This window comes from Gavia stellata, chromosome 7 (genome assembly GCF_030936135.1).
Source record: "Gavia stellata isolate bGavSte3 chromosome 7, bGavSte3.hap2, whole genome shotgun sequence".
NCBI lineage: Eukaryota > Metazoa > Chordata > Aves > Gaviiformes > Gaviidae > Gavia > Gavia stellata.
In genome coordinates this window covers 14,767,435-14,784,228 of record NC_082600.1, presented here as the reverse complement: position 1 = coordinate 14,784,228, position 16,794 = coordinate 14,767,435, and the positions used below count along the sequence as shown (strand labels likewise).

Genomic DNA, 16,794 nt, shown 5'->3' with positions numbered 1-16,794 from the left:
TAATGTGAGGTCATTTTTTGCATCAGAGTATTACAATATTAAAATATTTTTGTACTTTCCTATTTTCCAAAGTGATGTGAGGGTTCTTTTAGCACTTATGTTTTTTCATTGATTTCTTAGTTAGTGTTGTTTTTTATTTAAAAAAGAATTGCTAAAGTGAATTCAGTTGCTTTGTAGGAGCCTAAAAGATTCAAGCAGAATTTGTTGGGACAGAATTACATGACTGTTTACATACTGAATGAAAGAGAACAATCAGTGTAAAACTCCAAGGAAGAGTTTCAACTCTACTATATATTATTAAATGTTGCGAATATATATGCAACTGGAATGGCAAGTCTGTTTTGGCAATTCAGTTTTTAACTGAACAGCACAAGGTACATGCTTGTTGTGCTGTTTCTAACCATGGCGTCCTTCTTTTTCTCTCATTTGTTCATACAGTGGTATTCCTTGTTATGTGAAATTTTACATCTTCCCTTGAACTTTATATTGGAGATTTGCACTGACTCTTTCAGAACCTAGGCTGCAATTAAAGAAACATACGTTGCAAGAAAGTACTAGTGATTCAAAGCCTGACACTGAGTAGAAATGCTTAGTCTGATATCACAGCTGCAATTAAATTATGGTTGAGTTAACACAGCATGAAGGAACCTCTTCTGTTTGTTGAAATACTTGGTTTATCTGTACAAACGGAGTGTTCTGTAGATAAGGATGTCTTTTCTTTGGTGTTATAAAGACAGTTACTGAGCTGATGCAAGCTGTTATAAACTTCTGAAAGTCAGGCATATATATTCATCCACTTCATTTCTTCTCTGTGCAACATTTATTAAAATGCATTTGCTAGGCCGTATGTCTTTAAAAATAGCAACGCTTGACAAATTGTCTGACTTATCTGTTTGTCTGTTATGACCACAGATTCCAGAGCAGTTTGGTCCAATAAGAACAGTAGCAGAGGGAAAAGGAGATGTTGTATTAATAGGAACTACTAGAAACTTCGTCCTACAGGGCACGCTGTCAGGAGATTTTTTCCCAATTACCCAGGTAAGCTGTTGCCTTACATGAATGTTTCTAAGTGTGTAACAGCAGTAAAGGTATTGCTTAAAGTTAAGTTTCATAAATATGCATCAATTTGATTTATTATTACAGTTCTTTTGGCAATAAATAATGTTATAGATATGCATCTATCGAAGCCAACGTATTTTTGTAATGCTTCAATGTATAGTTTGGTCATTTTAATCCTGTTTAAACATGTGTAGTTTTGATGGTACTGTCCTTCTTGTCAAGAAGTATTTCTGCTTGTGTAGGGTCACACTGATGAGCTGTGGGGACTTGCAGTCCATTCCTCTAAACCTCAGTTCTTCACTTGTGGACATGACAAACACATTACCCTGTGGGATGCTACCACTCATCGTCCTATCTGGAACAAGATTATAGAGGTATAAATTTATTAAATACAACTCTACTCCTCTTATGGAACTTCTCGAGTAATTTGAGTTTTTCGCAAGATGATTGATTAAAAATATCTTAAAATATTAACTTGAGGGAAAAAATGAGAGAGTCATAAAATTTGTCTTTCTGAAAATGGACATAAAACTCTTAAAAACAAGGCTTTAAAACCCTAGGTTGTATGGATCTATATGCTGTATCATACAGAAGTATACAGTGCTGTTGACATTTATATTTTTTTACTAGAAAGAGAACCACAAATATAAAACTAGGAAATATTTATAATTTAAAAGTGGTTCTGATTAGGATTAGTACTACTATCCTGAGCACCGTAGTCAGAATTCAGAAGGAAAAGATTTTTTTTTTGTGATATTTTTTGGCCTTCTTAATTTATTTTCTGTAATTTATTAGTATTTTTGTACATCCTGTTCACAAATAAAAAAATGTGGGTTTTAGAATTTCACATCTTATCTCTGGTATGAAACTTGGTGTTTAGGTACTGAAGGAATACTTGGTGGAGGCTCAGTTTTATACTGTGCGTAAGCACTTAGTTGTGCATCTGTAGACTCCTAATGGCTTTGTGGTGACGTGATCTTGATTACGAAATGCATCGCTAGGAACTGATTTTTAGAGTACGTTTTTTGGACACGTGATCACTTTTCTAACTGTTTATCCATAAGAAGACATTGGCTTGTCTCCTAGAGGCAGCAGTGATGCTTTTATCTCTCTGTTTTGAGATGCCACTATCACATTTTTTTCAAACAGTCTTCTCTTTACATTTTTTTTAAAAGGTGTGTGAGTATGCTTTTTTGGCGATACATGTATTGATCACAATAACCAAGTTTTCTCAATTTTTTTTTTATCTGCCCTCTGTACAGTGGAAAAGTTCAAAAATTCCTTCAGGAAGAAGAAAACAGTGCCTGGTGTAGATATATATCAGATACCCAGGTCTGCAAATCAAATTGTAGCCAGTAACTTATAGATGACCCTTATGCTGCTGACTAAAGTGTTTTCTGTGTGATGTAGTAAATAATCTTTTATTAGTTTACAGGAAGTTTTGAAAATCTTAATTATGCAACTTTTTCATAAAAAGATTGTTCGTTTTCAGGCCTACATGACACTTGAAGTTAAAGCTAGTATTGATAAGATTTCTTGAATACAACGCATCTGCAATAAGCGTATGCTGTTGCATCAGGTTGAAGCAGTCTTAACAGAATAGCATTTGCCAAACTGTCTCTCGTAGTATCCCGCTCCAGTTGTATGCACTTGTTAAGTCATGCTTGCTTGGTGAATGTGGAAATTGGAATTTATTCTGTCTAACCAAGGTCATATGTTCTAAGGTCCATATTTTTGTTGACTTCTAAATTAACTGGAGAGATGAAATCAACAGTTCCACTGCCCCAGAGATGGAGCCGTATTTTCACAGTTCAGTGCCTCTGTTATAAAGACAGATTAGCCTGTAGTATAAGAAATCAAAAGAAAGGAAAATAAAAGTAGTTCTTTTAATCTAAAAAAAAAAATTTCTTTTTTGTTGGAAAAAAATCATCATGTAATTCAATTGCAGGTACTAATGTAATCCTTTACTGTGCTCAGTGTAAAGGTGTATGTTTTTCCATACTTGCATACACTTGCAAAACACTGGGAGAATAAGAAGTTAGTATTTCTGATATATTTCTCATTACAGGAACAATATACTGAGGAGGGCCTATAGTCATGAAGAGAAGTGCAAAATTTGGCATCTTGCCAAAAGAAAAGAACATTTAGAAGTTTGGGTTGATAGTGAAACGTCATTAGTGGAGATAAGTACAGTATGGGGAACAGGAACAAATCTATTAATCAGATAAGCTGCTATCTTAGAAATAAAGTTACTTAAGTAATCATTAACTCAAAAAAGGACAGAGTTTCCACCGTTTTTAGCCTTTGTGTTCACTGAAAAACAGAACTGGAGTTTAGCTGATTATGACTTACTGTGAGCTTCAATTAGTATTTAGCTGTGGTTTTGCAAATACAAGATGTTCTCTAAGAAACTGTTGTTATTGAAACATTTAAGAAACTGCTTTATTTACCTTGGTTCTTTTGGAAAGATTGATGGCAACAGCAGTAGGACTATTAAACTAGACTTAGATTTATTTCTTTTCCCCTCCAATTACACACTGCTTCATTAAGACAAGATTTCTATTATCAGTCTTGACAATAATCTCCTTATTAACCACTTGAAATGTCTGAGACTATGTTTCATAAATCAGTGACTGATTATCTAGAGTAAATAAATCATTTCATGTTAATCTATTTTTGTCATAGAGATCTATGTAAAAGCTTTTTAATGCAGTTACGAATACAAGTTACTGCTCAGATTAAATTCACTGTTTGAACCTCCGGTTTATTCAAGAGAATATTTTAGCATTTACTATGAAAATATACTTCAAAAAAAATTAGCAATTTTTCCTTTCTGAACTAATGTTGTGGTTTAGAACATGTGTACAGAAATCCTGGATCTCAACAATTCTCTGAAATTTCTTTAGAGTTAGTAATGTCTTTGAAATTAGTCACTTGTTTAAAATTAATGAGAATATCCCTCACACCTAGCTTCTAGGGCTAGTAATTACAAATTGCGAAAAATGTGATAGTATTTTAGAATAAAGAAAATCAAGGACATAAGCATTTCTGTGAGATATGTTACTGGATTTTTTTTGCTTACATTTTGAAATTATTTTTGGCAGGTATCAGAAAAAAGAAATAGTTTATTTGGGGACTTTCTGCTATAACCTGAAGAGTTCTGGAGCTCATTCTTTGTAACTGAACAAATATTAGAAAGAAAATACTTACCTTGGTTTTTAGGCATATGTTTAAATAGCAAGAAAAACACTGCAATTCTACCTGTCCCCATATTAATACACTACACAAAGTAAAATGTTTTAAAATTGCATATCAAAATAAGAAACCCAGTTTATGCCCTTAGTCTCCCACTAAGCTGCAGCTGGCAGGTGCTGAAAAAGGTGGTGGTGTGTGTAGAAGTTAGGCTTTACCCCTCCATGCAAAGTGATACATACCTTTGTTGAATCAGGTACTTGCTTGTCCTTTGGACGGTAGGTAAACTGCAGCTTTGATACTTACTCAATTAGAGCTGACCTAAGAATTAAGTTATTTTTATCTCTTACTTGTTTATGATTTGTTGAGAAGCTGCCTTTGCCAATGTTATTGTTATGAAATCACTTGCCAAGTTATTTTTAGATAGTGAAGAAGAGAAAACAGTGGCCTTGTACAGAGGGGAAAAAATCTATTGGGTAATATTTCAGTCAGTTAAAAATGCTTTTTTCCCCTCAAGTTTGTATTAAAAAAACCCAACAAACAAGTCAAACAAAAAATCCCAGATAATCAGCAAGAGAGACTTAACTCTGTTCCTGAGGCAGATAATTGAACTGTGGTTTTGTTACAATTTGGACTGGTAAAAAAGTGTGCTTCCTTCTGAATCGTTTTAGGATCCAGCACAGTCTTCAGGTTTTCATCCTTCAGCATCTGTTGTTGCAGTAGGGACGCTGACCGGAAGGTAAGATGCGCAAGATGCTCAAGATGACCTTGAGCACCAACAAACACTACATGATTTTTCCAGCTCACATTCAAGTTTATGTTCTTGTTTTCTATTGAATTTCAGAGTGAAATTTGTTTGTGTTGCCTTAGTGCCTAGAAACCCTAGTCTTAGACCAGTACCCCGTATTTGCTGAGCATTGCATGAACATAGAACGAAGAGATGGTTTCTGCCCTGGGAGAGGGGCAAGCCTAAGATCAGGGGGAGGAGATGATTTGGACAGCGAGACCGTGCGTGGGAGGTGCTGTCACCATACCAGTGACCTAAATGTTAAATCTTTGTCTCCATTGTGGTCAAGGAGAGGCTAAAGGAGGAGTTTGAGATAATGACTTAGCTTTGCAGGTGCATACAGAGATCTTCTCTGAGGCCTGTAGGGCAGCATAGAGGAAGTAACATAGAAAAAAGTTGCTCGTTGGAAAATGTAGCAAATAGTTTATTATCTCTAATGCAGTGACAACCAGAGGCTTTAACAAAAATTTGGCAAACATTCCACTGTGCTAGACATAGTTTTTACAGTTGTTCTGCCTGAGGAGTGTAAGGCCCAAACCAGGCAGACAAAACTGAGGTGAAAGATAGTATCTCCATTTTACAGGGCAGATGGAGCCCTTGGTCAGTAGTGGGTCAACGGCAGATGCTGGGTTTATCCTTGGTTGTCTGTCATAGGGGGAAGGAGTGCCTTCAGCATAACTTCATCCTCTCCTTTAATGTCACTTGAGGGCAGACTTTGCTGTTAGTATTGAGAACAGTTCCGCTTAACCTGTAAGCATTCTATATGTTCTCAGTTATGGGCCAAGATTATTTTGGATTGTATATCAATCCTAAATAAAGGATTTACTTTAGTTACTAAACTTACTTTATTTACTGAATAAAGTAAATCAAAAGGAGAAGCTTTGAGAGGAATCTTTACTTTGTCTTTAATAATTTGATGCAAGTATTGAAATGCAAATTTTATCTTTGTCCTTTCCACATGTTTCCACAAATTAAATTTTGGTTCATTAAAATTAATTAAATTAATTTAAAAAGTAATAAATTAATTAACTTTAAATTTATAAATAAAGCTAATCCTTCTATCAAGAGAATGGTCCTGATTCTTGTTTGTCTTTTCCTTTGCTCTAGGATTTAATGTAGGCATCAATTTAAACATCAGCATAGCATAGAGGAGGGTCATTAAAGGAGAAGGGTCATTATACGTAATGCTTACTTTATTCTAATGCATGACACATAGTAAACCAGACTAAAATCTGAAGATTGATATCAGGGACAATGTCTGATGATTTTTCTGGTTAAAAATATGGGGAAAAAACTGTCCTTGTGTTACAGTAAAAATAAACCAAACAGAGTAGCAGTTGCTGTTTTTCTTTTCTTGGTGTAAAACTTATGCTATTTTGACAGAAGAAAAGTTGGTCAAGATTACAGTAGATTTAAATTCCTTATGGAATGATTTATTGGCCTCTTTCTGTATTTACAACAGGTGGTTTGTGTTTGACACAGAAACAAAAGACTTGGTCACTGTACACACAGATGGAAACGAACAGCTGTCTGTAATGCGTTACTCACCAGGTTTGAGAGCGTTTCTTTACTGGTTAAAAAAAAGCATTGAATTTTTTTATTAAATTTGGGGTGGCCTGTTTTAAAATAATTCCCCACTTGCCATACTGAAGTTGAAAAAGTATGCTGTGAAACACTGGCAACGCTGAATGGGTGGTGTCTTAAGCTCTAGTTTTCTTTTCCTTTCCTCCCTCCCTTCCTCCCCTACATGTTCAATATGGTTTCAGTGGGAAGAAAAAAAAAACAAACATGACTTAACTGCGCAGGTTGTTGCAATCAGGCTAGCCCTAAATGGACTGTAGCTGCTTCCAGAAGTGTCATGTGTTTTTAACAGTAATATTTGCTGTGTAAATGTGCTGGTTTGTAATCTTGAAACATGCATCAATATGCAACTGAGAAAGAAAAAATAGAATTTTATTTTTTCATTTTTCAGCATCAAGGCCTTTAAGAACAGTTCCTCTTGCCTCTGACATGCTAACTTTTCAAAATTAGCCTAAGTTCGTTCTTAGAGGAATAATTACAGTTCACTTTTGTGTTTATAGATGGAAACTTCTTGGCAATAGGTTCCCATGACAACTGTATTTATATATATGGCATAAGTGAAAATGGAAGAAAGTACACTAGAATTGGCAAATGTTCGGTAAGTAACCTTGTTTTCTCCTGGTTCAGTATTAACAACTTAAGGATGTTTTGTAGTACTATATTAATACTGTCACATTGAGAGATACTCTTAGTGCAGTTAATATAATATTTTTCTCTTTGTAGGGTCATTCCAGCTTCATTACTCATCTGGATTGGTCTGTTAATTCACAATATCTTGTGTCTAATTCAGGAGACTATGAAATCTTATACTGTGAGTAAGAATTATATTTAGTCCTTTTGTGCAAAGTTCAGGCAGTCTAATACAGATTTAAATTTTAAATGAGACCATATAACTGCCAAGATAGACCATATGTTTTAATTCATCTGGTGCAATCAAAAATCTATACAATTTGAGAATTAAAAATGTTATCATGGGGTTGTTTTTTTTCTTTTGTAGGGATCCCCTCTGCTTGTAAACAAGTCGTGAGTGTTGAAACAACTAGAGATATAGAATGGGCCACTTATACCTGTACTTTAGGATTCCATGTTTTTGGTAAGTAACTTTCCTATTACAAGTTCTTACCATTCTTGTTATTAACAAACACTTAGATTGCCAACCTTTTATGAAACATGACTATTCATATTTCAGGGAAAAATACAGAACTTCTGTTATGCCATTTTTATTACAATCTGTCCTCTTATTTCAATCCAGAAAGACTCCGATTTAATATTCTTGCTAGCTTCAAGTATAAATATTAAATTACAACATAAGTGGGAGACAAGGAGGAAATTACATACTGCCCCTTCTGTCACAGTAGACCTGCTGCTCATAATTTTTAATTTAAAGTACCAGTTCTGTGGAATTATCATTTATTTAGGCAGGTACTGGGCCAAATCCCCTTACCAGAACCAGTTTCATTTGCACTAATTATTGTGCAAACACAAAACGGGTGACAGTCTCCATATGGTTGGACTTGATGATCTTACAGGTCTTTTCCAACCTTAGTGATTCTGTGATTCTGTGATTTAAGAACTTATAATGTATTTTGATACAATATATAACAATTAAATTAGGTGAAAGGAATACAAGAAGAAAGAAGAAAAACATAACAGAATCAGGATGGTTTGTTTCCAGAGGATTTCTCTTCTGCCAGTTTTGAAGGAGCTGCTTTCCCCAGTGTACTCTGAAGCTTTGTACTCATTCCACAACATGTGCAGAACTAGACAGATCGTTACAAAAGCTGAGTACGAGAAGCTTCAAATTCTTGAGTCCCCAAGATAAAATAGGAAGCCATGGCAGAAGTTCAGAGAACAGTCTGGTTTAGTATAAGCAGTAAGCAAGGAAGATTTTCACCCGTATTTCAAGTAGAATAGACGCAGTGATGTGTTCGAAGGCAGCCAGAAAGGTCATTTTTTTAGAACCTAAAGATCGAATGGCAGTAGCCATATGCTGGGAAGACACATTCAAATTTTGTATAATTTAGCTGACAAGCAGTGCTTGGGTATCACTACAACATGCAGATTTAGTAAAAGGAGGAAATACTACAAGACTGGCTGCATGTTGACATAATGTGTTTCTCACATGAGGGTGAAGACCCTTATAGAACTATTAACATATTCCTGGGGTTTGAGTATACCTGACACACAGTTACAGAGGTACAAAGTCTTTGCGTTTAGATCACAGGTTCAGATATTCGGAGATGATAAATACTTCAAGTGAGTATTCCTTACTTTATAATTTGGATTAATGCAAAATATAGTGCTATTGGAATATGTGGCTGCCTTTGGTGCATAGAGAGTCATAGGAGAGGAGTGTCACACCTGAGAGGGGCTTTTCCCCCCTTGCAACAGATCAGCTTTTAGAGCCAGACTGTGGAACAAAAAGATCTACTGGGCCAATAGGGAACTTGTGGAAACTGCGTATACGTTTTTATACTTGCAGTCCTCCATGCTGAACTGGTTTATTCTAAGCTAAAGCAACAAGGATGAGGAATAAATAAAAGTAGCTGCTAGTTTTAATAATTATCACATTATCATTTTAGTAATGTCATAGAGATTGTGAGGATGTTCATCAAATGAATGGAATTTTAAAGTAAAAGGATTTAACTTACTCAGAAAGGATATGCAATGCACAAGGGAAAAACACCGTCCCATATACACTGAGGATTCATAGCTATACGGTTAGGTTCAGACTGGGAAGTTACAAAGATAATGAAAAAAAGAATATTAAGGGTAGCAGGGTTGTACTGTGGCCCATCCTTCCAGAAGGATCAAATGAATGGAATTTTTTTAAGAGCTAGCAGAATCAGTCAAATCACAGGAATTGCTGAGGATATGAGATTGCAATTATTCCAGTGGTTTTTGGGAAAGAAATTGCAGTACAGTGGCTAACCAGCAGGTTTCCTGACACAGGAAATAAGCACCTATATGGGAGTTTCTTCTAGATTTGATTCTGGGGAAGTGGAAAGAAGTTGCTGAGAATGTGAATGCATCTTGTGTAGGAAAGACTGTGGAATTAGGGAGGTGGGATCCTTAGTGTAGGAAGGAAAAAGAACAATGAAATGAAAATAATGGACTTCAGGGAGGCAAACTGCAAAAATCCAAAACCCTGTTGGGGAAGATCTGAAGTTGGAGAAAAGGTGAGATATGGTAGTTCCTTAGATGGTATGAAGTGCACAAATTCTACCAGCCCAGAGGAAAGATAGGAGTGGCAGCAAAACACAAATTTGGTTAAACTGTTGTTGACCTCTCCTACAAGGAAGAGGAATGCAGAAAGTAGGAGCTGTTGGAGGACCAAGGAGACACATAAACAAAGCCTAAACATACATGCATACTTGTGACAAGTACAGAAATAACAGAAGGGCCAACAACAATATTGGTCTGCAATGCGGAGAAGAGAGATGACATTGCTAAAGCTGAAGTGTTAAAAAACCCGACACTTTTTTTTCTTTTTTAATATGTCTTTATTAGGAGACTTACTACAGTCTGATGGCTAACCCAGTTAGTGTCAGTAATGAATAAGACCTCTGCTTTAGGCAGGGAAGGAGCAGATTGGAAAGTATTTAGAAGTCAGATATTTTCAAAGTACCTGAGTGTGATGAACCTTGTTATATCTGTAAAAACAACTGGTTAGCATAATCTCGAGACCGTTAGTACTTATTTTCAAGACCTCACAGGGAACAGGCAAAGTACTGGAAAAATGGAGAATGAATGCAGTATCTGCGGAATCATGTATTTACCTTCAGAGCCCATATGGAGAGAATAAAGTGCAAAATAATAAATTGAAGAAGCTCATAAATTATAAATTGGAAACCAGTCCAGTAATGTTGGAAGTCACTCTAGTATTCAGTACTTTGGGGCCTCAGAGCACTCAGTGTGAACAGTCTTCAAATGCTTGCCAGGATTGCCACACTGGACATAGAAGCAGCAGTCACATCATCAAGGATCTGAGGTTTCTAGTATATTGATTTTTCAGCAGTTACTGGCTGACTGAAACTGAGGATATTTTCTCACTCTAGTAGAACTGCATAAAAATCACAAATAGTATGCATAGCACTCACAGATCAACATAACCAATGCAGGGGGGGAAACGAACATTGATCTGTTGAACACCTGTCTTCAAGCATGCGAACAGATTAGTCAGCCTGGAAGTATTTAGAGATGATTCAACTGAAAATCAACAGCATGTAAAGAAGTGTGATCAAGGAAGGATATTTTAGTGATACAGATACATGGAAATGTGAAGGACTAAAGACTTTAGAACAGTTACTGATCTGTATGCTCTTGCAAGAGCCATGTGCCGCTGGATACGCAACAAAGGCATCAGCTCATATCACATGCTCAGTTTTGGAAAAATTAGTATTTGAGGTGAAGGACAGGAACAGAAGAAATCTAAGATCCTGTGCAAAGCCTGACAACATTGCAAGCAAAGCAGAGCTCAGACTGGTTGGGTTCAAAACTGACTAGAAGGCTGTACGCTGAATGTTATGTTTATTTGAGCATATTTATTAATAGCATGGATGATAAAAGAGCATGTATAATTTGTAGGTGGCGTGAAGCTGCAGGATTAGCAAGTTGTCTTGAGAAACAGAGGAATGGTACAACAAAAGGAGGCAATGTATTCAATAGAGACAAATAGGTGGTTACACATTTGAATAGCAGAACCCAGTTGTACAAATACAGGACGGAGGAGAGCAGGCAAGAGAGCAGATCTGCACAGAAAGATCAGATTACTGTTGCATACAAACTGAATGTGAGTCAACAGCGTTATGCTGTTGTAGGAAAGGCAGATGTATTAGTGGGATGTAGAATGAAAAGGTTGCCATGCAAAATGGGAAGTAATCGTCCATTTATCAGTATCTGCTTCAGTCACAGCTGGAATAGCTGCTTCCGGGTTTTGCACGTTGAACCAACAGATAATGTGCTGACTAGCAAGAATAATTGCCCATCTCCCATGGTGTGGGAGAAGAGATGTAATGAATGAATTTTAGAGAAGAGGAGGAGGAAAAAGCATGGCATCAATCTTGAAATGAGAGAAAGGACATGGTCTCTTCCCATGTCTGCAGAGGATGGGGAAAAAAAAAAAAGGACTGATTTTTCAGCAAAGAGGATTCAGTTCACATATTCAGAAAAACTGACAGGCACTGGAATAAATTTTGAAAGAGCACAGAGTCTCAAAGAAAAACCCTGATATGATCCTTTCCCCATTTCAAAAGGGCAGTCTTGTTTCTTAAACCATTTCCTTTAGGGGTTATCTCCAGCTTGTCAAAGTGACCTCTTGAAGACTCCTGCCTCTTTTCATCTAGCATTTGATGTTCATACAGCCTCCTTTTTGTCAAAGCAGTTATTTAAAACAGCTTTTCTGTCTCTTTTCATTCTACATGTTCATAATTCCACAACTAGCAATTACCGTGTTTCTTCTTCGCACCTTACTTTTCTTTAAGCCTCTTTTTTTACTGTCCCTGATCTAGCAAAGAGGTGTTTCCACACACATCAGGAGAGTTAGGGGTAGTCCACAAATCAGTACTTTGTGTTTCATTTTATTTACAACAATTTGTAATTCCTTTTAAAGACATGGAATCACTTCCTCTTAGAGCTTTTGAATTGCTGTGCGGTGATACAAAGACTGTATTTAGGAAGAATTACATGCGGATCGAAGGCTAGTTGTTTCCACAGTGCCTGGCAGATGCCCACTTTGGTGTTATCAGTAGCCCAGAGAAGGGAAGCTGGAGCGTGCCTGCCCTGCCCACAGGCATAGGCGTCCTTCCAGGAGATGGGAGGGCAAGCAGGGGGAGTAGCAACTGTCTCATCCTGACCTGTAATAACAACGAAGAAAGAGCATGCACTCAAGTGGTAGGCCTTGAGGGGGACACTGCAGAGGATGTGTGACATAGGGACAGTCACTGAAAATCAACGCCAAGACAAGGCAGTTTTTTTACCAAATCGTAAGGGCAGTGCATGCATTATAACTGATTATGTCAGTGGTCTCTGGAATTTAGGTATCATTTATGTTGAGTAGGGATTAGATAAAATCTGAATTAAGAAAATAATAACTCCCCCCACCATACTGCATACAAAAAATGAAATTTCAATAACTGTTTGGATTTTATTACAATTTATTACAGGCAAGTATTCAGAGGCTTTAAAGATGTGGTGCATATGTTTGGTCCTTGCGTTGATGAGCCTACAGTTCAATTTTCGAACACCATTTTGTGCAAGAACAGCAAGGAGTAAAGTAGTACGTGAGGAGGGAGGAGAATTACAGTAAAACAGAAGCATTTAAAAAAATTATAGTAGGTTCAGTTTCTTTTTGAGGGATCTGTTAATTACTAAATAACATTTTAAACTATATAATTTCATAGGTTTTAGAGTTCGGTAATACGAAGAAAGTATGTTGAATCATACATAGGTAGTTTTTTAGACTGCAGTAGTATGAAGAAAGTATGTTAGCTCATACACAAGCAGAAGGGAAAATAAAAGCAGTAACTGTTAATTTTTCTCCATAACCATATGAAAATTATTTTAGACTGAGACACATGACCGTAATCCAGCAGAATTCTTTTTATCAGAGTAAAAAGCAGTTTGCTGACTAGAGGAAATAAAGTATTTGTTTATGTGCTTGATTTCCTATTAGGATCTGGTCTTTTGGTTGTACTGAAGTACGCATACTGACTCAGCTGCAGTTATTTTTATAGTTTTATCTTTTTCCTTTTTTTTTAAACAAGTAATCCTTTATTAGTGTTTTAACAAAAACTTAAGCTGTCACTTTTATTTCCATTATAAAAACCTTTAATTAGTCTCTCTGTGTTTCAGGTGTATGGCCTGAAGGTTCAGATGGAACAGATATCAATGCTGTCTGTCGATCACATGGGAGAAAACTGCTATCAACAGGGGATGATTTTGGCAAAGTACATCTCTTCTCATATCCGTGTTCACAGTTTAGGGTAAGGTATTTCCAAAAAAATTACTCTTGTTTTCCTATGTACAAAAAAAAAAAAAAAAATAGAATGGGAATATGTATATGCCTAAGGGATTTACTTAAGGTTGATTGAAACTACAATTAAATTCAAAAATTTAGTTTAATATTAAAATACTTTAAGAGAATAATGTGGTGTCTTGGTTTCATTGTGATATGAATGTTATAACGATATATTTTTATGACATTTTATATTCTCACTAATATGATGTTTTCTAGGCTCCAAGCCATGTGTACGGTGGACATAGCAGTCATGTAACTAATGTAGATTTTCTCTGTGAAGACACCCATCTCATCTCCACAGGTGGAAAAGATACAAGTATTATGCAGTGGCGAGTCATTTAAAGGAAACATCAGTGTGAACATACACAGTTGAGTCGACCATGCACAGAACTTATGTATAAACTGTATATTTAAAACTTAACAGTATGTTTGCAGTTTAGCCTGGTCACTGTGATTTTTTGTTTAAAAAATTCTTACAAACCTCAGGAAAATGAAGCCCTGTGCTGGTTACCTTACTCAGTCTAGTGTTTGGTTTTTTTTTTTCTCCATTGTGTCACACCTTAAGAATGATCGTTTTCTCTTCTGTTGTACAATATACAATGCAGTACAAGTTTAATATAAGAAATGTGGCTTGACAGTTTGCAATACAGTGGTATCAGCAGAATGTGACTATCTTAAATGTTTTCTATAAACACTGCTAAAATGGTCACAAAAATGCCTTTCAAAGACTGTATATATGTGCTTATTTGTTTCACTATCTACACTTTGTACTGTATATCTACTTATTCAGAAAACTCTATGACAGTGTCAAGGTACTGAATTGTTTCTGATGGAGGATGATGAATAGATACAAAAAGTATAAACTGAGATGTAAAATGCAAAAATTAGTGTTCTAGACATAAAGATGTGAATGCTGGTAAATTTGCATTCTCTTGGGAATAGCACACATTGGGTACCACCAGTGAGGAGTTGTGTTCCCTTTCAAGTGAATTAGCAGGTTATGCCCCAGTTTGACCTGAATATCTCAGCAGGGTTTAGAGATGTCTATGTGGTTCAGGTATTCCATATGAGTTTAAATTAAAAATCTTTTTACTTGTATATGAACAGTTTCTTTTTGAAAACAAAACAAAAAAGCTTGGCCGCATCCCCATTATTGGTTGGTGTATTTAACTAATATGTATATTAATCAGCATGATGCTATATTGTACATGTATAAGATTTTAGCAGTTCATAACAAATGGTAAGGCAATCTAGCTTTACTTTTTTTATGCTTATGGATATTGTATATTTGTATTTTAAGACCAAGTAGACCAAGTCTAAAGATATCTTTTTAAGTGTACCATAAACCTGCAGAGGGTAAAGGAAGTCTTGGAAGCCTACATGAGATATTAAGGTGTAACTTCTGGCCCCTGTGTTTTGTGCATGGATGGATATTTATAGTATGAAATAAGATTGTGTTTTGCAATGAAGTAATAGTGGAGATGGTATAAAATGGTTAAGAAGGCCTTATCAATGTTGATTGTGACACAGATTGAAATGTATTGTTTACTTTGAGGAATGTATCCGAAGAATTTTAAAAGAGAGGAGTTCTAAGTGGACTCGAAAAAGGTAATATTAAAATTTTGCCTGTAATGGACAGTAAAGGTTAATTCTCTGAACTCTAAAGCACTGGTTGTTTAGAGTGATTTAAATGAAATGGAATCAATAAATTTTGAAACTTTTTTTATTACATCTCCAACCTCCTACACTGAAAGTGCAGGACACCAATAAACATGTATTAAAGTGAATTTTCAATGCATTGTTCCTGTTTAGTAAAATATCTTTGTTTCAATGTGAAATACTTATAGAAGAGACAGGCTTTTACTTAACGACACACATTTGTGATTTCTCGATTAGAGTTGCATTTGAAAATACTTGGGAATAAAATCTAGATTTTGGGGTACGTAATTTCACGCGTGAGCATGACCCTGGGAATGTGATCCCTAATGCACACATAGAGAATGAAACTCCAGCTTCACAGCAGAAGAAGGACACACCGCATGCTTTCACCTACAAATTGCCTTGGTTCTGCCTCCTAGTACATATCACTTACTTCTGAGTGCTCGGCTGGTGGAGGAGTGTCATTCCACTGCATAGGGCTGTGCTTGTGACAAGAGCTCCTGACAATTTCTGTGTGTTAGGAGCTTGTCCTCAGGCAAGACTTTTGAAGGCCAGGGTTTCAGGATCATTTTAACCTGATGTTATCTAGCACTGTCACTGAAGGAAGAAGTCTTGCCCCTACCTGCTTATTCCCACCTTGTGCAGCAGCACAAGAGTTGTTGTGGCCATAGGGAGAATACAGCTGGGAGATGGGCCCGGGTTAAAAAAAAAGGCCAAGCAAGCAAACAACAGCTACTACAAAACAGCAAGTCCTTTTCCTCAGTTTCCTCATCTGGTTTAGCTGTGCAGCTGTATGAGTGCTTGCACTGAGCTTGTACAGAGGCAGCAGCAATGTGGAGAAGTAGTAAATGGGCAGAGGAGCACTGGAACGACTTCTTTTGATGGTGATTTCAGTCTCCCTCTGCTTGAAGTGTGTGGAACTGAGGCATAATATCCCTACTCTTTCTAGGGTCGATCCAATCCTAAGAGGTCGTAATACACAAGTGACAGGTTCTCATCTTATCTGGATACTTGGTTGATTATGCCACGATACCTTCTGGTTTTTTTTTTTTTTTTTTTTGCTTTTGCAGATGGGATGCTTTCAGGTTTTCTGCTTTCAGAATTGTAGGTGATTTGTCATTACTTGCAACAGAAAAAACAGGAGCTGCAAATTGGGTTGGCTCATTCCCTTTTCATCCTTCTCCCATGGTGCTACTCTTGGGATGTAATAATGTATTTGTGATCCCTTTCTTCATTTTAAACTATTATCCCTTACAAGAAATAGATGAGGAATCCTGCAAATTCATCCCTAGGATTACTGTTGAAAGGGGATTTTCAGCAATCCCATCCCTTCTGTGCCTCTGCTGCTCCTCTGTTTCTAACTTTTGCTGTTAAATGTGTCTTTGTTCCTCTATGAAAACCTGATAAACGTATTGGCTGAATTGGCAGATGGTGGGTAACGTCTTGAGCCAAATATCTGTTTGATGACTGTTAAAGTGGTTCTTCTTTCTTTATCCAG

General features: G+C 36.4%; 1 protein-coding gene and 1 long non-coding RNA gene across 5 annotated transcripts in view; one reads left to right on the top strand and one right to left on the bottom strand.

The window, feature by feature from the left end:
• LOC132317316 (uncharacterized) overlaps nucleotides 1-4,627 on the bottom strand; it is a 30,304-nt gene extending 25,677 nt beyond the window's left edge. Inside the window, exon 1 of the long non-coding RNA XR_009484057.1 lies at nucleotides 4,494-4,627. This is a non-coding gene — a long non-coding RNA (uncharacterized LOC132317316). The remainder of the gene's footprint in view (nucleotides 1-4,493) is intronic.
• Nucleotides 1-15,424, top strand: part of EML1 (EMAP like 1) — a 130,440-nt gene extending 115,016 nt beyond the window's left edge. For all 4 annotated transcript variants that reach the window (XM_059819688.1, XM_059819687.1, XM_059819689.1 and 1 more), the window contains 9 exons: nucleotides 913-1,038; nucleotides 1,302-1,433; nucleotides 4,923-4,990; nucleotides 6,501-6,589; nucleotides 7,120-7,217; nucleotides 7,343-7,430; nucleotides 7,617-7,712; nucleotides 13,472-13,602; nucleotides 13,854-15,424. In XM_059819688.1, coding sequence (XP_059675671.1) covers nucleotides 913-1,038; nucleotides 1,302-1,433; nucleotides 4,923-4,990; nucleotides 6,501-6,589; nucleotides 7,120-7,217; nucleotides 7,343-7,430; nucleotides 7,617-7,712; nucleotides 13,472-13,602; nucleotides 13,854-13,979 — 954 coding nt within the window. In that variant the 3' untranslated portion in view covers nucleotides 13,980-15,424. The remainder of the gene's footprint in view (nucleotides 1-912; nucleotides 1,039-1,301; nucleotides 1,434-4,922; nucleotides 4,991-6,500; nucleotides 6,590-7,119; nucleotides 7,218-7,342; nucleotides 7,431-7,616; nucleotides 7,713-13,471; nucleotides 13,603-13,853) is intronic.
• The last annotated feature ends 1,370 nt before the right edge of the window (nucleotides 15,425-16,794 follow it).